General features: G+C 48.3%; 1 protein-coding gene across 1 annotated transcript; it reads left to right on the top strand.

The window, feature by feature from the left end:
- Nucleotides 1-1,067: 1,067 nt before the first annotated feature.
- NLRP2 (NLR family pyrin domain containing 2) lies at nucleotides 1,068-25,027 on the top strand (the record flags this gene model as incomplete). The annotated part of the gene is made up of 12 exons (XM_081107413.1): nucleotides 1,068-1,329; nucleotides 8,184-9,777; nucleotides 10,753-10,861; nucleotides 10,975-11,411; nucleotides 11,920-12,003; nucleotides 12,378-12,548; nucleotides 14,567-14,731; nucleotides 18,902-19,072; nucleotides 19,354-19,524; nucleotides 22,114-22,284; nucleotides 23,644-23,814; nucleotides 24,889-25,027. The coding sequence occupies 12 exons, from the start codon at nucleotides 1,068-1,070 to the stop codon at nucleotides 25,025-25,027; spliced, it is 3,645 nt and encodes a 1,214-aa protein (XP_080963539.1).
- Between the last annotated feature and the right edge of the window lie 115 nt (nucleotides 25,028-25,142).

Genomic DNA, 25,142 nt, shown 5'->3' on the forward strand with positions numbered 1-25,142 from the left:
GCCATGGGCTTTTTTGTTGTTGTTGTTGACCTATTAAGGTCCCCCATTTTCCCATCCTTTGCCCACCTCCATCCAGCCTGCCTCCTCTGGCCACAACCACCCTTGTCTGTGTCTATGGGTTATGCATATGTGTCCTTTGGGTAATCCCTTCACCTTCTTTTATCCAGTCCTTCCCACTCCCCTTCCCTCCTACAGCTGTCTGTCCCAGGTACCCATGCCTCTGCTTCTATTTTGTTCATCAGTTTATTTTGTTCATTAGACTCCACATGTAAGTGAGATCATATGGTATTTGACTAATCTCCAGGTCCATCCATGCTGTTGCAAAAGGTAAGATTTCCTTCTCTTTTTTAAAATATATTTTTATTGATTTCAGAGGGGAAGGGAGAGGGAGAGAGAGATGGAAACATCAATGATGCGAGAGAATCATTGATTGGCTGCCTCCTGCACGCCCCACACTGGGGAATGAGCCCAAAACCTGGGCACGTGACCTGACTGGGAATCGAACCATGACCTCCTGGTTCATAGGTCGACACTCAACCACTGAACCACCCTGGCCGGGCAAGATTTCCTTCTTTACAGCCACATAGTATTCCATTGTGTAAATGTACCACCCCTTTTTTTTACTTTTTTTTTAATTTATTTTTAGCTTATTGTTGACAGTATTACAGATGTCCCCCATTTTCCCCTTCTTTGCCTCTCTCCACCCAGCCCTCACCCCACCCCAGGCCTTCCCCACACTATTGTCTGTGTCCATGGGCTATGCCTATATGCATATGTGTTCTTTGGTTAGCCCTGCTCGTCCCCTCCATCCTCCTCCCCTCTGAGGTCTGTCCGTCTGTTCCACGTATCCATGTCTCTAGATCTATTTGTTCGTCAGTTTATTTTGTCATTAGATTCCACATATCAGTGAGATCATAGCCATAGGTGTCTTTCTCTGACTGGCTTATGTCACTTAGCATACTACTCTCCAGGACCCTCCAGGCTGTCGCCAAAGGTAAGAGTTCCTTCTTTCTCGTGGCTGCGCAGTATTCCATTGTCAAAAGCTCAGCTCTCCCACGTAGGACAAGATGGATTTCAACCTGAGGCCTCTCCTGGAACAGCTGGAGCTGGAGGAGCTGAGCAAGTTCAAGTCTCTGCTGAGGACCCTTCCCCCACAAGATGAGTTACAGCACGTGTCCCAGACGGAGGTGGACGAGGCCAGCGGGCAGCAGTTGGCGGAGATTCTCACCACCCGCTGCCCCGTCTTTTGGGTGGAGATGGTGACCATCCAGGTCTTTGACAAGATGAACCGAACGGATCTGTCCAAGAGAGCCAAGGAGGAGCTCAGAGGTGAGCCAACGGGAGGCCACCCTGTGTCCTGGGGAGTGGGGAGGGGGGCGGGAGTGGGAGTGCCCAGGGTTTGAGAAGCACAGAGATAACAGTGAGCCTCGGAGGGGCTACCTGGGATCAACACAAAGTGTCATTCTTATATCCTCGCCATTGCGTATATCCTCCCTATTTCTACTCTTTCTGCGTCCTGTATACCTACCCTGGGCTCCTCACCATACATCCCTTCTTCTGTTCTAAACTGTTTCAGAAATGTATTCATGATTGTCTTCCTTCCTTCCTTTGTGTTTGTTTGTTTGTTTATTTATTCATTCATTTATTTTTATTTGAATTTATTGGAGGTGACATTGGTTCGCAAAACCATACAGGTTTCAACGGTACAACTCAACAAAACGCCATCTGCACACTGCATCGTGCGTCCATTTCCCCAAGCGAAGTCACTTTCCGTCCCCCTTCCCCGCCCTCGTGCCCACCTCCACCTCCACCCCCGCACTCTTCCACCCCCCTTCCCTCTGGCCATCACCGCACTGTTGTCTGTGTCCATGGGTTATGCATATATGTTCTTTGGCTGATCCCTTCACCTTCCTTCATCCAGTCCCTCAACCCTCCTCCCCTCTGACAGCTGTCAGCCTGTTCCATGCATCCATGCTTCAGTTTCTATTTTGTTCATCAGTTTCTTTTGTTCATGGATTTCCACATATAAGTGAGATCATATGGTATTTGTCTTTCTCTGACTGACCCGTTTCACTTAGCATAATGCTCTCCAGGTCCACCCATGCTGTCAAAAAAAGGTAAGAGTTCCTTCTTTTTTACAGCTGTATAGTATTCCATTGTGTAGATGTACCACAGCATTTTTATCCACTCACCTACTGATGGACACTGGGGCTGTTTCCAGATCTGGGCTGTTGTAAATTGTGCTGCTATGAACATAGGGCTGCATATATTCTTTCAAATTAGTGTTTCAAGTTTCTTAGGATATATTTTCAGAAGTGAGATCACTGGGTCAAATGGTAGTTCCATTTTTAACTTTTTGAGGAAACTCCATACTGTTCTCCACAGTGGCTGCACCAGTCTGCATTCCCACCAGCAGTGCACGAGGGTTCCCTTTTCTCCACATCCTCGCCAGCACTTGTCGTTTGTTGGTTTATGGTCGCCATTCTGGCAGGTGCAAGGTGATACCTCCTCGTGGTTTTAATTTGCATCTCTCGCCTGTCCTCCACAATATTAAATCACTGCATAACCTCTGTTTTGTTTTTAATTCCTACTTATAATGTTTCTTTCCCACATAGTTATGCCTATAAACATACTTACACACATTCATACACTGAAACCCCTACTGTCCTTTAGATCAGCAGCACTGGGGGCTGGGTGACTCTCTTGGGGGAAAGGAAGGGACATCTGTGCACTGTAGGATAGTTAGCAGGATCCATGGTACCTGGGTGCTAGCATCCCAACACCTTTAACCCTTACATGCTTGCAGCACACTGCCTCCTCTCCCCCCAACCAATGATGTCTACACATATGGCCAAATGTTCCCTTTAGGGGGGGAAATGGCCCTGAGTGGAGAGCCATGTTTTATGTCCCGGGGTTCCCCACTCTCACTGTTCTCAGCAATGTCCCGGGGAACTTGAAATATACTGACATCTGGAACCTATCGCTGGAGACACCCATTTAACTCATTGATCTACAGCTCCCCCTAGGCATGCAATTCCTTTTTTTATTACAATTTGACATTCAATATTATTTTGCATTAGTTTCAGGTGGGTGCGTAGTGATTAGACATTTTTATTCCTTACCAAGTGATTCCTTCAATAACTATAGTCCCCATCTGACACCATACATAGTTTTTACAATACTGGTTTGTTTGGGGGGGAGTTATTTATCTTTATTGTTGAAAGTATGACAGATGTCCCCATTTTCCCCCATGGACTCCCTCTACCCACTCCCACCTCCTCCCCAGGCCTGCCCGGCGATACTGTCTGTGTCCATGGGTGATGCATGTGTGCATATAAGTGCTCTGGTTAATCTCTCCTGCCCCCCTCCCAATACTGTTGACTATATTCCTATGCTGTATGTTACATCCCGTGACTATTCTGTGACTTCAATTTGCACTTTTTAAAATATATTTTTATTGATTTCAGAGAGGAAGGGGGAGAGAGAGAGAGAAACATCAATGATGAGAGAGAACCAGTAATCAGCTGCTCCTTGCATGCCCCCCACTGGAGACCGAGCCCACAACCCAGGCATGTACCCTGCTCCTAACCTGGAATCAAACCATGAACTTCTGGTTCGTAGGTCGACGCTCAACCACTGAGCCACATGGGTTGGGCCCAATTTGTACTTGTTAATATCCCTTCCCCTTTTTCACTCAGCAACCCAAGCCTCACCCATCTGACAACCACCAGTCTGTTCTCTGAGTCTGTTTCTCTTTGGTTTGTTGGTTTGGTTTGTTCTTTAGACCCACAGATGTGTGAGATCCTATGGTACTTGTCTTTCTCTGCCTGGCTTATTTCACTGAGCATCATCCCCTCTAGGTCCAGCCATAGGCATGGGATTCTTCAAGGTTTCCTGGGTGATGCCTGTGTACATCCCAAGTTTTATAATTCCTACTTAGAGGGCTCTGCTACCTGACACAGTAGCTACCTCTATGACTTCTTTTTCTTTTTAAAAAATGTCTGACCAGCCCTAACTGGTTTGGCTCAGTGGATAGAGCATCGGCCTGTGGACTGAAGGGTCCCAGGTTCGATTCCGGTCAAGGGCATATACCTTGGTTGTGGGCACATCCCCAGTAGGGGGGGTGCAGGAGGCAGCTGATTGAGGTTTCTCTCTCTTTGATGTTTCTAATTCTCTATCCCTCTTCCTTCCACTCTGTAAAAAAAAGAAAAAAAAAGTCAATAAAATATATTTTTTAAAAAAAAATGTCTGACCAGGCCAGTGTTGCTCCGTGGTTGAGCACTGAACTATGAACCAGGAGGTCACGGTTCAATTCCCGGTCAGGGCACATGCCCATGTTTCAGGCTCCATCCCCAGTAGAGGGTGTGCAGGAGGCAGCTGACCCATGATTCTCTCTCATCATTGATGTTTCAATCTCTCTCTCCCTTCCTCTCTGAAATCGATAAAAAATATATATTTAAAATTTTCTGGTTTTATTCCAGCTGGGGCTTCATTTTTAGCTTAGTGTCCCCTGTCTTTATACATACACATATACATACACATATACATACACGTATACATACACGTATGCATACACGTATGCATACACATATGCATACACATATACATACACATATACATACACATATACATACACATACACATACACATACACATACACATACACATACACATATACATATACATATACATATTCAGAGAGTAAAGGAGAGGGAGAAAGATAGAAACCTCAGTGATGAGAGAGAATCATGGATCAGCTGCCTCCTGCACAGCCCACACTGGGGATCAAGCCTGCAACCCAGGCATGTGCCCTGACTGGGAATCAAACCGTGACCTCCAGGTTCATAGTTTGACGCTCAACCACTGAGCATGCCAGCCGGGCTGTTCCCCTCCTTCTACAGACGGGTGAGGGATCAGCCCTCGCCGGCCTCTGGAGCGATTACAAGTTTGAAAGCGGCATGAGGAACATCAACATTGTACTCAGTTCAGGGTCTGACTCTGAAAACTGCACGTGTCTCTCCCCTCCTGCCTTTTCAGAAGCGGCTTTGAAGTCTCTTCAGAAAAACAAGGTTCCATTGTCAGGTACGTTACCTCCTTGACAGCCTTTTTTTTTTTAATGTGAGATTTGGGATTTAGGGACAAGATATTATGCCAAGCGCTCAGGTGGCAAAGAAACACAAGGCTTCCTCTCTTCTGCAGTCATGCAGGTGGCAGTGGTAAGAGGTGTAAGACGTGGAAAGGTAACATGAACCCGTATTTATACTAGAAATCAGAGTGAACTTCCTCTTGGAATCTAGATACACTGGGTGTTAGACTGACCTGGGGCAGAGGTGGCCAAGCTGTGACTCACAAAGCAAGTCCCACCCACCTACAAGCTAAGAATAGCTTTCACTTTTTTTGTTTGTGTGCGTTTTTTTTGTTTTGTTTTTTGTGGGTTGTTTTTGTTTTTTGAGTTTTTTTGTTTTGTTTTTGTTTTTTGGTTAATCTTACCCCAGGACATTTTTCCCATTGATTTTTAGAGTGGAAGAGAGGGAGAGGGAGGGAAAAGGAGAGAGAAAGAGAGAGAAGCATCCATGTGTGAGAGATACACATGGATTGGTTGCCTCACACATGTGCCCGACCTGGGCTGGGAATCAAACCTGCAATCCAAGTACATGTCCTTGACTGGGAATCAAACTCGCAACCCTTCAATGCTTGGGCCGACGCTCTAACCACTAAACCACAACAGCCAGGGCTTGGACCATGTATTCTTTTTTTGGGGGGTGGGGGTGGAGGACATCGACTTGTTCCACTTATTAATGCATTCATTGGTTGATTCTTGTATGTGCCCTGACCAGGGATTGAACTCACAACCTTGGCATGTTGACATGACACGCTAACCACTGACCTCTCTGGCCAAGACCATGTATTCTTAACTCCATCGGCAGCCCCTTGCCAGAAAAGGCATGTAAGCCTGATGTCATGGCCTGGCACGCTTCATCTCCCATACTTCCTTAGCATCCTTTCTCTGTGACCTGGGCTTAGACATGGAGGCCCAACTGTTGACCTTGAACCACCTTGAAGTCCCACCTCTGCCAAACGGAAGGCTCCATACTGGTACAGGGACAAGCCCATGATGTCCCCTCTTTTCTTCAGGGATAACACGGATTCGGGAACCCAAATGTGCAAACGAGGAAAAAATACAACAGCATTTAGAAGAAGGAGGAGAAGGAGGAGGAGGAGGAGGAGGAGAAGAGCCAGGTTGGTCTTGGAACGTCCAGTGTTAGAGGAAGCTAAGGGAAGCCACCCCTTTTCCACCCCTTTGTGTGTGTGTTTTTGGGGGATGGGTTAAGAGAGGGAGAGAGAAGACATTGATATGAGTGAGAAGCATTGATTGATTGCCTTCTTCACATGCCCAGACCGGGGACCAAACCTGAAACCTAGGTATGTTCCCTGACCGGACTCAAACCCGTGACCTTTGGTTGCACGGGAGGATGCTCCAACCAACTGAGTCACACTTGCCAGCACAAATTGTAGACAAAGAATTTAGATTCTCTACTCCTTGGAGCCTATTTTATCATCACACTTCTGATGAAGTAACTACACCTATTTTTTTAAGTATTCTGTCTTTTTATTTTTTAATTACAGTTGACATACAATATAGGTTCAGGTATACATCATAGTGATTAGACATTTATATAACTTAAAACATGTTCCCCCTGGTCAGTCTAGTACCCACCTGGCACCATACAAAGTTATTGTGATGATATTCTTTTCCTTTTTTATTGAATTTATTGGGATTATATGAATTAATAAAATACATGTTTCAGGGATACAATTCTACATCATCTGTAGCTTGTATTGTGTGTTCACCACCCCAAGTCAAGTCTCCTTCCATCTCCGTTTATCTCCCTTTTACCTTCTTCTATTGTCCCCAGACACTGTTTCCCCCTAGGAATCGCCAAACTGTAATCACCAAGCTGTTGTCTGTCTATGAGGTTGTGTTATTGTTGTTGTTATTGGTGTGGTTTTTTTTTGTTTAATCCTTTCACCTTTTTCACCCAGACCCACACACCCCCTCCCCTCTGGCAGTTGTCTATCTGTGAGTCTGTTGTTTTTTAAAATATTTTTTTGTGGGTCTAGAATTTAGCTCATGTGCACGTTGATATTTATTTATTTGTTTGTTTGTTTATTTTTAAATCAAATCTTTATTGTTCAGATTATTACAGTTGTTCCTCTTTTTTTCCTCCATAGCTCCCCTCCACCCGGTTCCCACCCGACCCTCTGCCCTTACCTCCCGCCACCCCCACTGTCCTCATCCATAGGTGCACGATTTTTGTCCAATCTCTTCCCACATCCCCCACACCCCTTTCCCCCCCGAGAATAGTCAGTCCACTTCCTTTCTATGCCCCTGATTCTATTATATTCACCAGTTTATTCTGTTCATCAGATTATTTATTCACTTTAAATATATTTTTATTGATATCAGAGAGGAAGGGGGGGGAGAGAGAGAGAGAGAGAGAGAGAGAGAGAGAGAGAGAGAGAGAAACATCAATGATAAGAGAAAATCATTGATTGGCTGCCTCCTGCATGCCCCCTACTGGGAATTGAGCCCACAACCCGGAAACGTGCCCTTGACCAGAATCCAACTTGGGACCCTTCAGTCCACAGGCCGACGCTCTATCCACTGAGCCAAACCAGCCAGGGCGGGTCTGTTTTATTGTTTTGTTTATTTTGTTCATTAGATTCCACGTATAAGTGACATCGTACGGTGTTTGTCTTTCCCGGTCTGACCTATTTCACTGAGCATAGCACCCTCTAGGTCCATCCATGCTGTCGCAAGGGCCAAGATCTCAGTATCCTGGCTGTGTCATATTCTATTGCCCATAAAGTATACCTGTTCTGTGTCAAGCTCACCCTAATTGCTATTTTACAGAGCTCACTCAAGTACAGGGCAGAAGTGTCACCAACCCAGAAGAAGTAACGGAAAGTTTGGAAGGAGAAACACCAGGTGTGTCTCAGATCTCCCTGGAGGGAGCTTGGCATCCGGTGGCTCTTAAACAACCTCACTTCTTCGTGTGTGTGTGTGTGTGTGTGTGTGTGTACACGTGTGCGCCTGTTTCTTTCCTCCTTGACACAAAGCACTTTGTTCCCAATGATTAACCAGCTAGACCCCGTCTCTCTCCCGTCTCCTGTCCCTGAAGGTACACAGGACACCTACAGCAGTATATGGAAGACATCCGGGCCCATCTGGAAGCAAAACCTTTGGCCCGAAGCCAGTGAAAAGCTCCATAAATTCACGCAGAGATACGAGAGGCTAGTCCCCTTCTGTAACCCCAACATGCTGGCCGGGCCCTTCCCGCACACGGTGGTGCTGCAGGGCGCGGCGGGCGTGGGGAAAACCACGCTGGCCAAGAAGTGGATGCTGGACTGGGCACAGGACCACCTCCCGGGGACATTCCACTCCGCCTTCTACCTCAGCTGCAAGGGGCTGGGCCGCCAGGGCGCCTGCACTTTCGCGGAGCTCCTGGCTAAGAAGTGCCCAGACGCACAGGAGGCCGGCCCCCAGGTCCTGGCCCAGGGGCAGAAGATCCTGGTGGTCATCGACGGTTTCGAGGAGCTCAGAGCACCCTCGGGGCCCCTCATCCATGACATCTGTGGCGACTGGGAGAAGCCGAAGCCCGTGCCCGTCCTGCTGGGCAGTTTGCTGATGAGAAAGTTGCTGCCCAAGGCCACGCTGCTGGTCACCACGCGCCCGGAGGCCCTGGGGGAGCTGCGGCTCCTGGTGGAGCAGCCGCTGTTCATCGAGGTGGAGGGCTTCCTGGAGGCGGACCGCAGGGGCTACTTCCTGAAGCACTTTGAGCAGCAGGACCAGGCCCTGCGCGCCTTCGAGGGCATGCAGGGCAGCCCGGCGCTGTTCCACATGGGCGCGGCGCCCGCCGTGTGCTGGCTCGTGTGCACCTGTCTGAAGGGGCAGCTGGAGAAGGGGGAGGACCCGGCCCCCACCTGCCGGACCCCCACCTCGCTGTTCCTGCGCTTCCTGTGTGGCCAGTGCTCCCCAGCGGCCCCCGGCAGCGGCCCCGCCCCGCGCCTCCCCACTGCGCTCCACGCCCTGAGCCTCCTGGCCGCCCGGGGCATCTGGGCGCAGACGTCCCTGTTCGATGGCGAAGACCTCGGGCAGCTGGGGGTCAGCGAGGCCGACCTGCGCCCTTTCCTGGACGGCAAGGTCCTGCAGGCGGACGCGGACTGCGAGGGCTGCTACGCCTTCCTGCACCTCAGCGTCCAGCAGTTCCTGGCCGCCCTGTTCTACCTGCTGGACGGCGCGGAGCGGGGGGACGCGGGCGGCTGGGCGCCGGACATCGGGACCGTGCGCGCGCTGCTGTCCAAGGAGGAGCGGCTGCGCAACCCCAGCCTGACCCGCGTGGGCTACTTCCTGTTCGGCCTCGCCAACCAGGAGAGGGCCCGGGAGCTGGAGGCCACCTTCGGCTGCCGCGTGTCCCTGGACGTCAGGCAGGAGCTGCTGAGAGTGACGCGCAGCAGGGACTGGCCCTTCTCCTCCAGGGCGGACACCCGGGAGCTGATGCGCTGCCTCTATGAGTCTCAGGAGGAGGCGCTGGTGAGGGAGGCCCTGGCGCCCATCACGGAGCTGGCCCTGCACCTGCAGAGTGAGAGGGACCTCGTGCACGCGTCCTTCTGCCTCAGGCACGGCCAGGCCCTGCGCAGGCTCTGGCTGCAGGTGGAGAAGGGGATCTTCCTGGAGAATGACGGGGCCTCGGAGCTAGGCACGTGGGCGGAGCGGTAAGGACTCGCCTTTCCTACTGGCCTCGTGTTTTTTTACCTTTAGCTTCATCCCAGGCTCCACTGTGGAGGGCAGCCTCTGAGAATATTTTTCCACTGACTTTTAGAGAGAAGGAGACAGAGAGAGAAACATCAATGGGAGAGAAACATATGGATTGATTGCCTTCTGATCAGTCTACAGGCCGACACTCTATCCACTGAGCCAAACCGGCTAGAGCAGATTTTGACTTATTCTACTGCTCTGTCATATTGCAGTGCCATAACTTTATTGAGTTATTTTTCCAATGATAGGTCTTAGGTGATGACTTGTAATCATTTAGCATTACTGTCAGACATCACCGAACTTATAATAGAGAAAGACAGGGAGAGAGAGAGAGAGAGAGAAAGAGAGAGAGAGAGAGAGAGAAATATCAACTTGTTCCACTTATTGATCATTCATTTGTTGCTATTTTTAAGATTTTATTCTAGTTTTGTGTGTGTTTATTGATTTCAGAGAGGAAGGGAGAGGGAGAGAGAGATTGAAACATCAATGATGAGAATCATTGATCGGTTGCCTCTCGCACGCCCCCTACTGGGGATCAAGCCTGCAACCCGGGCATGTGCCCCTGACCAGAATCGAACCTGAGACCCGCAGGTCGACACTCTATCCATTGAGCCAAACCGACTTGGGCCATTCGTTGATTCTTTTTTTTTTTTTTTAATCTGAACAATAAAGATTTGATAAAAAAGAAAAGAAAATACACTACAATGAAATATCTCAAAAAAAAACAAAAGAAAAGAAGACAGACCCAAGACCGCATCCTGGGCGGGTTGTGAGGCACCACTAGACTTGTTTCCCTTTGCAAGAACTTTGTGTCCTTCCTACATCCTCTCTGTGAGCTGCAGGTGTTGCCACGCCCTGACAATGTGGTCAGAGGGGTCAAAGTTCAATTCCCATGTGTGCCGAAACCTCCTTAAACAAACTGCTCTGGACAGTCCCGAGGGGACACAGCTGGCCGACTCGTCCCCCGCGCAGCAGACGCCTCAGAGCAGATCGGCAACGTTCATGGGCATCTCGTGGATCTGCGTGGAGCAGTACTGCTCAGTGTCTCACAGGATGTGGATGTCATTCTTCACAAGGTTGATGGCCATGCCCTTCCGGCCATACCGCCCTGACCGCCCAATTCTGTGGATGTAGAGCTCCCGGTTGTTGGCCAGGTCGTCGTTGATGAGCAGGGACACCTGAGGGATGTCCAGGCCCCGGGCCCAGACGTCGGTGGAGATGAGCACCCGGCTGGCACCAGAGCGGAACTCTTTAGGGTAGACTCCCGCTCCTTCTGCGGCATGTCCCCGTGCACCGACAACACCGTGAAGTTGGCTTCTCTCATTTTCTCCGTCAGCCAGTCAACCTTCCTCTTGGTGTTGCAGAAGATGACGGCTTGCGTGATGGTCAGCGTGTCGTGGAGGTCACACAGCATGTCACATTTCCACTCTTCTCTTTCCACCGCCACGGAAGAGTGCTTGATGCCTTCCAGTGTCAACTCATCACGCTTCACCAGGATGCGGATGGGGTCCGCCATGAACTTGTTTGTCATCTCCAGGATCTCGTGGGGCATCGTGGCGCTGATGAGCACCACCTGCGTGGCCGGGGGCAGGTACCTATAGATGTCGAAACCTTGATTCAGCATCTCATATCAAAGACACGCCCCGGCGAGCCGGCCAGGACGTGCTCCCCGTGGTCCAGCTTCCGGATGTCCTCCCCTACGTGGGTGCCCCCGATGCAGGCGTGACACTGCACGTTCACGTAGTGGCCCAGCACGAGCAGGCCCTTCTGGATCTGCACAGCCAGCTCTCTCGTGGAGGCCAAGTCAAAGCCTGGGTCTCACGGGCCTGATGAAGTAACTGGATGTCCAGACACTGTTGGATAGAAATGCTGATAGTGGCGGTCTTGCCCGTGCCAGCCTGAGACTGTGCGATGACGTTTCTCCCTTCAATTACGGGCTTGATGGCGCGCTGCTGGATGGCGAGTGGATTTTCAAACCCATAGGCATAGATGCCGCACAGTAGGTCCTCCCGCAGGCCCAGGCCGTCGAATGTCGGCGTCACGTCCACTTCCTCGCTGGTCTGGAATTCCACTTTGGTCATGTCTTCCTCTTTGAGCAGCCGCTTCTGCGCCGACCCCGAGTTCGCCATCGTGGAGGTGGCCAGCAGGGGCGGAAAGCGAAAACACGACCCCACGCAGCCTATGCCGGCAGGAACTCCATTCGTTGATTTTATTTTTTCATATGGAACGCTTCACGACTTTGCGTGTCATCCTTGCGCAGGGGCCATGCTACTCTTCTCTGTATCGTTCCAGTTTTTTAGTGTATGTGCTGCCGAAGGGAGCACCGTTGATTCTTTAGGTGCCCCGCCCGGGGATCATGCCTGCAACGTTGGTGGATCTGGATAACGTTCTAACCAACAGAGCTACCAGGCCAGGCCATCCTCCAGCTTTTAGAGTTTACTTATGTATTAAGGGTGGTTGCCCAGGGCAACCCCAAGGACCTCCAGGGTGATGTACGAGTGTGGGTTCTCGCTCCAGCCGTGTTTGGTAAATTCCCTCCTTTGTCACTTCGCTGAAGGTCCCAGAGTGATCGGCACCTGCTTCCCTTCTGGGTGGACCTTTGCTCCATGTTCGGCGCCAACGAGAACCTGGAATTCCTGGACATCAGTCGGAGCTTCCTCAGCACCTCGTCGGTCCGGATTCTTTGTGAAAAAATCTCCTCTGTGCCCTGTAGCCTCCGGAAAGTGGTGTAAGTAGAAGCGAACCCCAGGGTTACAACCCCGGGGGCATGACAGAGCTTGGTGGAGCAGTCTCTGAGTTCTTGTAACCCCGCTTCTAACCACATACTCAGGACACAGGAAATGGAGGCAGGCCGGTCCTTAAATTTGTCTCCTGAATCATATAAAGTGATTTGTCCAGTTTTTTATTGTGGTAAAATGTGCATAGCATAAAAATAGCCATCTTAACCATGGGTAATAGTACAGTTGGGTGGGATTCATTACATTCATGTTGTGCAACCATCGCCCCACCATTTATCTCCAAAACCCTTTATCTTGCAAAACTCAAACTTCGTACTTATTGTCATGATTGATTGACGGATTGATTTGAGAGAGAGGGAGGAGACGAATCATTAATCTGTTGTTTCACATATTGATGCATTCATCGGTTGGTTCTGGTATTTGCCCAGACCAGGGATCAAACTCGCCACTTTTTGGTGTATGGGATAACACTCCAACCGCCTGAGCCACCCAGCCAGGGCAATAAATTTAATAAAAAGAAAGAAAGCTATAGAACAGCTTTTGTCTGGAGCAACTCACTTCCCTTTGGCAAAAGCGTGAGATAACTAAAATTGGAGCTTTTGCCCTGGCCAGGGTGGCTCTGTTGATTGGAGCATCAACTCGTGACTGAAGGGTCATGGGTTTGATCTTTGTTCAGGGAGTATATGGGAGGCAGCCTATCGATGTTTCTCTCTCTCTTTCTCTCTCTCTTTCTCTCTCTCTTTCTCTCTCTCTTTCTCTCTCTCTTTCTCTCTCTTTCTCTCTCTCTCTCTCTTCCTCCTTCCCTCCCACTCTCCCTAGAATCAATGAAAAATACATATTCTCAAGTGAGGATTTTTTTTAAAAAAGAGCCCTGGCTGATTTTTCTCAGTAATTAGAGCATCAACCCCTGCACCACAGGGTCACGGGTTCAAATTCTAGTCTATGGCATGTACTTCAATTGCAGGTTCCATCCCCAGCCCTGGTCAGTGCACGTGTGAGAGGCAACCAGTCTCTCTCTCTCTCTCTCTCTCTCTCTCTCTCTCTCTCTCTCTCTCTCCCCCCCCCCTCTCTCCCTCTCCCTTCCCCTCCTCCTTCCCTTCCACTCTCTCTAAAGATCAAAGGGGGGAAAATATCCTCAGGTGAGGATTTAAAAAATAAATAAATTGAAGTTTCTAATAGTTTCTAAAATGTGATGTTAGTGAGGGATACAGAGTTTCAGACATGCGAGATGAAGACGCTCTAGAAGACTAAAGAGATTTGATCTTCAGTGGTCTCACCACAAAATAAAAAAAGGTGACTGGGAGAGGTGACAGATATGCTAATTAGCTTGATGGTGGTGATGATCTCACCAGGTACGAATATATCAAAGCACTAAGTCCATGTCCTGGCTGGTTTGGCTCAGTGGATAGAGCATCGGCTTGCAGATTGAAAGGTCCCGGGTTCGATTCCTGTCAAGGGCACATGTCTGGATTGTGGGCTCGATCCCCAGTAGGGGGCTTGCAGGAGGCAGCCAATCAATGATTCTCTCTCATCATTGATGTTTCTATCTCTCTCTCCCTCTCCCTTCCTCTCTGTAAAAAATCAATAAAATATATTTAAAAATATATTTTTATTGATTTCAGAGAGGAAGGGAGAGGGACAGAGAGTCAGAAACGTCAATGAGAGAGAAGCATTGATTAGCTGCCTCCTGCACACCCACCACTGGGGATGTGTCCGCAACCAAGGTACATGCCCTTGACTGGAATCGAACCCAGGACTCTCCAGTCCCCAGACCGACGCTCTATCCAGTGAGCCAAACCGGCCAGGGCATATTTTTTAAAAGCATTAAGTCTAACACATTACATCGTAGGCCTTAAATATGTACAATTTTTTATTTGTTGGTAATACCTCAATAAAGGTGGAAATATGAGAAGAAATCCGTTTCTAGTGTGTAAACCTATGGCAGCCCTTTGTGTCCGTGTGTGTGCAGTAGAGGAACAAGAGCCCACCTTTGGTTTCTCTGCCCTAGCCTCCGAAATGTGTCCCCAGCGGATGCTTACCGGAACTTCTGCGTCATTCTGGGCGGTTACGAGACTCTCACGCACCTGACCCTGGAAGGAAATGACCAGAATAACATGCTGCCCATACTGTGTGGGGTCTTGCTTCACCCAAAGTGTCATCTGCAATATCTCAGGTACATCTCGCCACCACAGAGGACCTGCCACATATGAAGACAGCTGCCACACGCCTCTACAGCCATTCTGCATAAATGGCAGTGCGGGGAGGGCGAGGAAATCTTTTATTCTGATTAGAAACAGTATTGTCACCGGTAGAGGTGGGGTTCTTGGAGTACCACTGGAATAAGAATTTCGAGAAGCCCCCATCAGAAGACGAGATAGTATAGAAAGCTTTATTATTATTGCCCTAGCCCAGTGGTTCTCAACCTTCTGGCCCTTTAAATACAGTTCCTCATGTGGTGACCCAACCATAACATTATTTTCGTTGCTACTTCATCACTGTCATGTTGCTACTGTGATGAATCGTCGTGTAAATATCTGAGATGCAGGATGGTCTTAGGCAACCCCTGGGAAAGGGTCGTTCGACCGCCAAAGGGAGCGCGACCCACAGGTTGAGAACCGCTGCCCTAGCCAGTCTGGCTCGGTGGACAGAGTGTCGGCCTGCGTTCTAAAGGGTCCCAGGTTCGATTCCGATCGAGGACACGTACTTAGTTTCATGCTCCTCCCCAGTCCAGTCCCAACTGATGTGTTCCTCTCACATCAATGTTTCTCTCTATATTTCCCTCTCTCTGCCACATTCCCTAAAAAAATCAACAGAAAAATTTCTCTGGTGAGAATTAACAAAACAAAAGAAAGAAAAAAGAAAGCATCATTATTATTATTATTTTTTATCCTCACCCAAGGATATTTTTCCCCTTGATTTTTAGAGAGAGTGAAAGGGAGGGAAAGAGATGGGGAGAAAGAGAGAGAGAGAGAAACATCGATGAGAGAGAGACACATTGATTGGTTGCCTCCCACACGTGCGCCAACAGGATTGGGGATTGAACTTGCAAACCGGATACATGCCCTTGACCAGAAATTGAACCCTCAACTCTCTGGTGCACAGGCCAATGCTCTAACTACTGAGCCATGCTGGCCAGGGCATAGAAAGCTTCATTTCCATGGAATCACAAGTGTCTCTGTGACTTCAGTGGGGCTAGAATCAGAGTCAGCAACCAGAGCTTCCATTCCATGTTGGAGCAGTGTCAGTCCAACATCAGGCTGGGTTAGCTTGTGTTTCCAGCTATCATCTCTAGATGCGTTGCATGTGGTGTCCTCAGGGCCACAGGGCTATGGAGGAAACACAGGCAAATGCAAGGAAGCCGGAGCAAAAAAAGCCCCACAAGCCAAGAGTAGAGAGCAACAGGAGAGAGAATTCCGTCGTTTGGGAGATTATGTGTCCCTCAGTTTTTATGGGTTTCTAGTGGCCACGCCTATTCTGGCCAACCATCTCTGTCCCCAGGTTTGGCTGACAGGCAAGTACCTTCTTATGTCACCTCAACTTCACTGGGCTTGTGTCTGCCTCCCCTTTTTTTGAACCCCTTCCCCCAGTGTTCTAGAGGGAATGAACTGGTGGTTCCCTGGGGAGTGTGAAATTGCAGCTCCCTGGTGAAGCTGCCCAAATGGCCATGCTTCTAATGCCTGGCTTCCCCCTTTGCTCCTTTCCTATTATTAATAACTAGATGCCTGGAGCATGGTCCCTAGTTATTTTTTGTATACTTTATTGATTTTTTACAGAGAGGAAGGGAGAGGGATAGAGAGTCAGACACATTGATGAGAGAGAAACATCGATCAGCTGCCTCCTGCACACCCCCTACTGGGGATGTGCCTGCAACCAAGGTACATGCCCTTGACCGGAGTCGAACCCGGGACCCTTGAGTCCACAGGCCGACGCTCTATCCACTGAGCCAAACCAGTCAGGGCCCTAGTTATTAATAATAGGAAAGGAGCAAAGGGGGAAGCCAGACATTAGGGCCATCTTCCCCAGCTGCCCACAGCCAGCCCTGCCCCACACACCCGCCACCACCCACCCCCCGGTTCCCCAGTGGCCATCAGGGAAAGGGACCAAGAGGTGATCAGTGCACCTCATAGTGACTGGTGCAGTAGTCGTTCTGGTCGTTCTGCCATTAGGGTCAATTTGCATCTTACCCTTTTATTATATAGGGCTAGCTAATTACAACAGTATCAGTACCACTCAGGGTACAGAATAGAAAGCGAGCTGGAGTTGAGTTTCCACTTGTGTTGATCACTGAACAACTCGGACAACTGTACGCAATAACTCTGAGTCCAAACAAACTCCCAGGTACCTTAGAGTTATCCTCAGTCGGACATCATTCGTTTCTGGCTCATGTCTCTTCCGTCATGATTCAGAATACCAGCTACTAGCCTTTTTTTCTTTTTCTTTTTTTTAAATCCTCACCCAAGGATATATTTTCATTGATTTTTAGAGAGAGTGGGAGAGATAGGGACAGACAGAGAGAAACATCGCTGTGAGAGAAACACATCAATTGGCTGCCTCCTGCATGAGCCCTGACAAGGGCCCAGGCCAGGGAGGAGCCTGCAATCCAGGTATGTGCCCCCTTGACTGGAATTGAACCTAGGACTCTTTGGTCCACAGGCCGATGCTCTATCCACAGAGCCAAACCGGCTAGGGTTACTGGCCTTATTTTTGCATGAAAGGACCCTTCAGGAACACCGGGTGTTCCCTTTCCTGGTACCCCTCTGGTTTGAGAGACCTCCCTTTGAGAAGTTCTCCGTGTTTCTTATCACTCATCATTGGGTTCCATTGGCCTTCACATGACCACGTTTAAGTACTAGCAGAAACACAATTTAAGGTAACCTCTTGGTCTCAAATTATGGTCTTCCTTTACTGATAGAATCTTGGGCTATTGAACTAGGTATTCTCCCCATCAGTAGAATAGAATAACTCCCATCTCACAAGGACTTGAGGATTGAATGAAACCACATCCGAGCACATACACATTCAGTAGCAGGTACTGTCATTATCGATCATTACAGGTGACCTTCCTTTCTCTTTCCTATGGGATTCACCGGGAAAAGACATTGTGTCGCTGCAAGATTTGGGTCACTAATTTGTTTCTCGGTGGATAAACAGGTACCCAAAATGGAAAGAGAAGACTCCATATATGTTTGGCTTATTTTATCAGAAGCAGTTAATGTTCTAGTTTGTGTCCCAAGTCCCTAGTTAACTTTGGTTCCTCTATTACCGTTGAGACTCTTAAGAGAGAAACATGTCTTTTCACTGAATTTTCATGAACGTAGTTATGTGACATCCATTCTGCTTGGCATTTCATGCAAATTATCACATGAGGGTATGACTTATTCCCAACTTAAAGATGGGAATGAGGTTTCATAAATTTAAGTAACTTGACCACATTTTCATGCATAGTAAATGGAAAAAACAGGATTTTTTTTTTAATCCTCACCCCCAGATATGTTTTTGTTGATTTTTGAGAGAGAGGGAGAGAGGGAGAGAGAGAGAGAGAGAGAGAGAGAGAGAGAGAGAGAGAGAGAGAGAGGTGAGAGGTGAAAGAGAAACATTGATCAGTTGCCTGCTGTATACACCCTGACCGGGGACAAACCCACAACATTTTTGGCGTATGGGATGACGCTTCAACCAACTGAGGCACCTGGCCAGGGCAAGAACCAAATGTTTTTAGAAATCTGTCCCCAAAGGCCATGAGATACACATCCAGTGAAATTCCATTGCACCGTAATAAGAATATTCATTTCCAGAAATTAAATGTGGGTGCCATTTTTTTATTTCTTGATTTTTTTTTAGAGAGAGAAATGACAGGGAGGAGAAAGAGAGAGAAACAGACTTGTTGTTCCACTTACTTATGCACTCATTTGTTAATTCCCTGATCAGGGAATCAAACACTCAACCTTAGCATATGGGGACAATTCTCTAACCGACTGAGCCACCCAGCCAGGGCTACCTGGGAACTTCTCAAAATCCAAATTCTTGGTTCTCCCAAAGATCTTCTCAATTGGGTTCTGGGTATATGACCCAAGAATTTGCTTTAACTCATCTTCCAGGTGCTCATTGCAGGACACCTGAAAGCACATATCACTGGACCCTACACCCAGCGTTTCTGGAGATTTCCACTTCCAGCTGGTTGCCCAATGGTGATGATGCAGGTGGTCCTGGGACCACGCTGTGACAACCACTACTCCAGACCACGTAGTCCAGGGTGTCACTCCACGAAGTGGTGTGAGGAATGCAACTAGGGGCCACAGTCCAGGGTTTGGTTCTCAAGGATGACGTCCTCTCATGTCTCCTGCAGGTTGGTGTCTTGTTCTGCCACCGCCCAGCAGTGGGCTGATCTCGCCTCCTCCCTGGAGACGAACCATTCCCTCACGTGCTTGAACCTCACGGCCAATGAGTTCCAGGACGAGGGCGCCAGGCTGCTGTACATGACTCTGAGACACCCCAAGTGCATCCTACAGCGGTTGTCGTGAGTGACCCCTCTTCTCTCACGGGGCATCTTCATCTTTGTTTTTAGATCTGGGGCCACATCGAGAAGAGTGACGGTAACACCCATATTTTCTAGGAAGCCTACTGAGGTAGACACTCGTTTCCCGTTTTGGGTCCCATGCAGCTCACTCTTCTCTCGCTCCCGTCTCTTCGTGACTGCGATCACGTAGGTGATCGATGAGAGTCAGGGATGAAGGTTGAGCTTCGGGAACATTCTCACCATCTGACCGTGGGTGTGTGTGGCGCTTCCCCCTCCCACAGGTTGGAAAACTGTCACCTGACAGCCGCCTATTGCAAGGAGCTCTCTTCCACTTTGATGGTCAACCAGAGGCTGACACACCTGTGCTTGGCCAAAAATGACCTTGGGGACCACGGGGTGAGACTGCTGTGCGAGGGCTTGAGCTACCCCGAATGTCGGCTACAGACCCTGGTGTAAGTCCCCGCTGGCCGTGCGCGTGTGTGTCTGTGTGTGTGTCTGTGTGCGCGCGCGTGTGTCTGTGTGTGTCTGTGTGTGCCTGTGTGTGCATGTGTCTGTGTGTGTGTCTGTGTGTGTTATGTGTGTATTATGTAGTGTGTGTGTGTGTGTGTGTCTGTGTCTGTGTGTGTGCTGAATGCCAGCTAGACTTAATCATTTCTCTGACTACCCTAAGTGTGATGCTGATGGTTAAATCTGGTGAGACCTGGGGAAAGGGTGAGAGGGAAAATGTACAAATGGTATTAATATTCTACAGGAATTCGGGGGATGTAGCTGACTTCTAGGTTTGATTTTTTTTTAATGTTTTTATTTTAGAGAGAAAAAGAAAGTGTTCCACTTACTTATGCATTAATTGGTTGATTCTCATGTGTGCCCTGACCAGGGATCGAGCCCGCAACATTGATATATTGAGACAATGCTCTAACCCATTGAGCTACCCAGCCAGGACCTAGGTTTGATTTTCTTATGCATGTTCTTAGAACTATGTCACAGAAACTGTACCTGCAGTTGAGGACAGATGGTGTTACTTACCAACGAAATCATTATATTCCTCCTGTAAATACCAAAATCATGGGACAAATTTGCAGGCAGAAATGGGGCTGCACTGTTTCTGTTCTGAGATTCTATACGGTTTTAACATCCCTGTTGTACTTGTTATCTACAAAACCAATTCCCGTAGTTACTGTCAACTTTTCCTAGGTTTAATCTCCGCTATGCCTTAAGGCACCCAGTCTGAGAACTCCTCACTCAAAATTCCATGTAGTATTTAGTTTATGGTTGGAGAGAGAGAGATTTTTTTCCTACTCTCTGAACCCCAAAACACTATAGTAGTATGAAGTTCTATAGGGAATAAGGTGCTACCCACCCACTAGCGCTACCTTCAAATCAAAGTAGAATTTGCCGCCACCCAAGGCATCTAAACAGAAAAACGAAGTAGTGACAGTCAACACTTACTAAGCTCCTACTGTGTGCCAGGCGCTATGCTAAAGGCTTACCCGAGATGGTCTCATTCCATGCTCCCAGCCTCATTTCTCCCACTGGGCAGACCAGAAAACTGAGACTTAAACCTTATCAACTTTAGATTTTAAACCTCATCAACTTCAGCCCTCGCTGGTTAGCTCACTTGGTTAGAGCATCGGCCCAATACACCAAGCTTGTGATTCAATCCCAGGTCAGGGCACATACAAGAATCAACCAATGAAAAAAAGGATCAACCAATAAATCCATAAATAAGTGGGACAACAAATCTCTCTCTCTCTCTCTTTTTCTCTCTTTCTCTCTCTCTCACCAATAAATTTAAATTTTTTTAAAAAAAAAAAGTTAAGGTAAGCTCTCTGGCTGGTTTCCCAGTGGTTAGAGCATCAGCCCATGCACTGAGTGGTGTCACGTTCAAGTCCCAGTCAAGGGCACATACCTGGATTGCTTCAATTCCCTGGCCCCAGTCAGGGCACATACAGAAGGCAATCAATGTATCTTTCTCACATCGATGTTCGTATCTCTCCCTCTTCCTCCCTCCCTTCCACGCTCTCTAAAAATCAATGGGGGGAAAAAATATCCTTAGGTGAAGAGTAAAAAAAAAAAAAACACAGTTAAGGTGAAATACCACTGATATTGTGTGTAGTTGGGTAACTGACACATAGTGGGTGGCCTCCATGCCTAAGATACTACTTTCCTAGTAACTGGATTTAGGAAATACAATTGGCCACTTCCCCTAGTAGAAGGTAGCAGACCCAGGTAGGATTGAAATTCTCTGCCCCATGGTTAGAGGAGAAATCGTACAGACCAGCTGTCCTGATTTCCCAGGGCTTCTGTGACAGATTACCCCAAACTAAGTAGCTTAAAACAACACGAATCGAATGAACAAAATAAACTCACCAAGTGGAGACAGACCCATGGATACAGAGAACAGATGGACAGCTGTCAGAGAAGAGGGGTTTGGAGGCTGGGTGAGAAGGGTGAAGGGATGAAGCAAAGAAGAAAAGAAAAAAAGATTCATGGACCCAGACAACAGTATGGTGACTGCCAGAGGGGAGGCGGGGGAAGGTAGAAGAGTTTGATAAAGGGGGAATAAATAGTGATAGAAGGAAACTTGACTTGGGGTGGTGAACACACAATACAATATACAGGTGATGTGTTGTAGAATTGTACGTCCGAAACCTGCATAATTTTATTAACCACTGTCGCTCCCAATAAATTCAATTTTTTAAAAATCAATCAATAAATAATAATGACTAAAATAAGCCACCCTAGCAGGTTTGGTTCAGTGGACAGAGCGTCAGCCTGTGGACTAAAGGGTCCTGGATTCGCTTCTGGTCAAGGGCACATGCCCAGGTTGTGGGCTCGATCCCCAGTAGGGGGTGTGCAGGCGGCAGCCGATCCATGATTCTCTCTCATCATTGATGTTTCTCTCTCGCTCTCCCTCTCCCTTCCTCTCTGAAATCAATAAAAATATTTTATAAATAAATAACCCCATGGCTTGAGCTGGCCAATCATGGTTTGGTTGCATCACACCAGTGAGCACTAAGTTTGTTGCGATCGATCTCCAGGCTGTTCCACTGCAGCATAACCAGTGACGGCTGCACCATCCTCGCCACGCTCCTCCAAGAAAGCTCTAGTCTCACGCACTTGGACCTGGGGCTGAACCACATTGGAGTCATGGGGGTGAAGTTTCTGTGTGAGGCTCTGAAGAAACCGCTGTGTCACCTGAGATGTCTATGGTCAGTTCGTGGTTTTTGTACTTTAATCTGCACCTGAAATGAAATACCAGTGTAGCAGTCTCCCTCCCCGCCCCCCAGCTCTATTGAGGACAATATTGAGATGTGTAGGCATGTAATTGTGCCATGTGCTCGTAATAAAAAGAATTGGAAGGTGGTAAAGGCTGGGGTGGGGCAGGGGGAGCTAGAAGAGGTCAATGGGGGAAATGGGGGGCATATGTGATACTTTTTTAATAAGACTTGTACCTTTTTTTATAATATATTTTATTGATTTTTTACAGAGAGGGAGAGGGATAGAGAATTAGAAACATCGATGAGAGAGAAACATCGATCAGCTGCCTTCTGCACACCCTCTACTGGGGATGTGCCCGCAACCAAGGTACATGCCCTTGACCAGAATCGAACCTGGGACTCTTGAGTCCACAGGCTGACGCTCTATCCACTGAGCCAAACCGGTTAGGGCGCATGTGTAATACTTTCAACAATAAGGACTTTTTTAAATCAATTAAGTATTTCAAAAGGCCTCTAGGATAGCCCTGGCTGGGTAGCTCAGTTGGTTAGAGCATCGTCTTCCATATGCCAATGTTGCAGGTTCAATCCCCAGCACATACAAGAATCAATGAATGAATGCATGAATAAGTAGAACAATAAATCTCTGTCTCTCATTCTCATTCTCTCTCTCTCTCTCTCTCTCTCTCTCTCTCTCTCTCTCCCTCTCTCCCTCCCTCTCTCCCCACTCCCTCCCTGTCTCCCTCCCTCCCTTCTTCCTCTCCCCTTTCCTTTCTCTCTCTGGAATCAATAAGTTCAAGTATCGAATCCTTGTTGAAATCATGCTACCCCCCTTCCAGATATCTAGATCTGTTCTCTACCCCCACACACGTACTGGTAACATGTGGGTTGTGGCTGAGTTTTCAAATCAGTCTGAATCCCGCCTTCTTCATGCCCTACAGTTTTTCAACCACCCATAAGACTGCCTTCTAAGGTGTAACTTTTGCCACCCTTCTGATCAACACTCTCTGTGCTTCCCCATCTCCTTCCAAGTAAAATCCTAAGTTTACCAAGACCTAAGGACCTTCTTCGAGCTGGCCCCCTATCTGTGACCCCACCTCCAGTCCTCCCTGGCTTATCTGTGACATCACCTACAGCCCTTCCTGGCTCACTCACCATGACTGCCTTGATGTTGCTTTACCTGCTCTGTTCCCTATCGCCAAACTCAGAGGGAAGAGACTCACTCATGTGGTTCACTGTTGGATCCCCAGCACCCAACAGTGTGCCTGGCAAATAGGACGGTATCAGCATAGGACGGTATCAATAAGCACTGGATGAATGAATGAATGATGGATTTTTGTGCTTCACCTACAGGTTATGGGGGTGTGCAATTACCCCTTTTAGTTGTGCAGACCTCTCGTCGGCCCTTAGCAGCAACCAGCACCTCGTCACTCTGGACCTGGGCCAGAATTCCCTGGAGTACAGCGGGATAAAGATGCTGGGAGATGCCCTGAAACTTCAAAGTTGCCCTCTGCAGAAACTCAGGTATGACCCTCCTATGCCCCAGTGTTTGCGCCATGATTGTAGATTTGGGGGGAGCACCAACGACAGGATTCCTCATAGGCACTCTATCCCTAACATTCAGTTTTAATCCATTGATGTTCGGTCACCAGGTAACTTGTCTGTCGATTCCTCTTGTTGCTTTGACCTATAAACCAGGAGGTCACGGTTCGATTCCCGGTCAGGGGACATGCCCGGGGTTTCGGGCTCGATAGTTACCATAGTTACCAAGGGGTGAATCTTAGAAATGGGGCCACTATCTATCATCAGAGGTTAAATAAAGCATGGTTGGCCCTGGGTGGTGTTGTTCAATGGTTATAGCATCACTGAAGGGTCTCAGGTTTGATTCCCAGTTAAGGGCATGTGCCTGGCTTTCAGATTCGATCCCTGGCCCAGGCCCGAGCATGTGCAGGAGGCAACCAATCAATGTGTCTCTCTCACATTGATGTTTCTCTTTCCTTCTCTGTCCCTCTTTCTCTCTCTCTCTCTCTCTCTCTCTCTCTCTCTCTCTCTCTCTCCCTCCCTCCTTCCTCTCTTGCTAAAAAAATCAATGGAAAAAAATACCCTCAGGTAAGGATTAATTAAAAAAAAAAAAAAAGCATGGTCATGAGATAGCATCTTGTAGCCAGAGAGGGATAAAAAGCTGGCCTGGCTGACTCAGCTTGTGTTTGTCTGGCTCATCCTGGGTCCACCTATGTAGCAGAAGTTGACAGAGTGAGATATGGAACCGGTAGGTATTAGAGCCATGTCACAGGTACATTCATCAGTTCCACCTCTCACACCAAGGAGGATGTGAAAATCACCCAAGAACCTCCGAGCATCCCAAGCTCGCCAGTGGCTTGATGCCATCAGGAGGGTAGCCTGATATCATATTTCTTCCCTATCAAGTCGATATGGAACTCTACCTGGCAGCACAGATGAATACATAAAGGTGGTCCCTTTGCTGAAAATCCCTAACGCATGAGACATGAGGGCGCTTGGGGGGTCTGGAATGAGTCTCCTTGAAGCAACAAGAAACCTTTGATTCCCCCGCCCCCCCGCTCCCCATTGTACCACCAGGTTGAAGATCGATCATTCTGACACCCAAATCCAGAAGCTGCTGGAAGAAATCAAAGAGGGCAACCCAAAACTGACTATTGAGAGGGACAACCAAGAGCCCAGAAATAACAGGCCTTCTTCTGCAGACTTCATTTTCTGAATCCCCTCCGAGTCATTCGTTGTCCCGCCAATCAAGGCGCCACGGCTCTTCGAGGCGAGGGTGAGCTTCCCGTGAGCCCGCTCCGTGTCAGTACTTTCTGGACCCGATGGGATCT

This window comes from Myotis nattereri (assembly GCF_964212035.1).
Source record: "Myotis nattereri genome assembly, chromosome: 15".
In the NCBI taxonomy this organism is placed as follows: domain Eukaryota; kingdom Metazoa; phylum Chordata; class Mammalia; order Chiroptera; family Vespertilionidae; genus Myotis; species Myotis nattereri.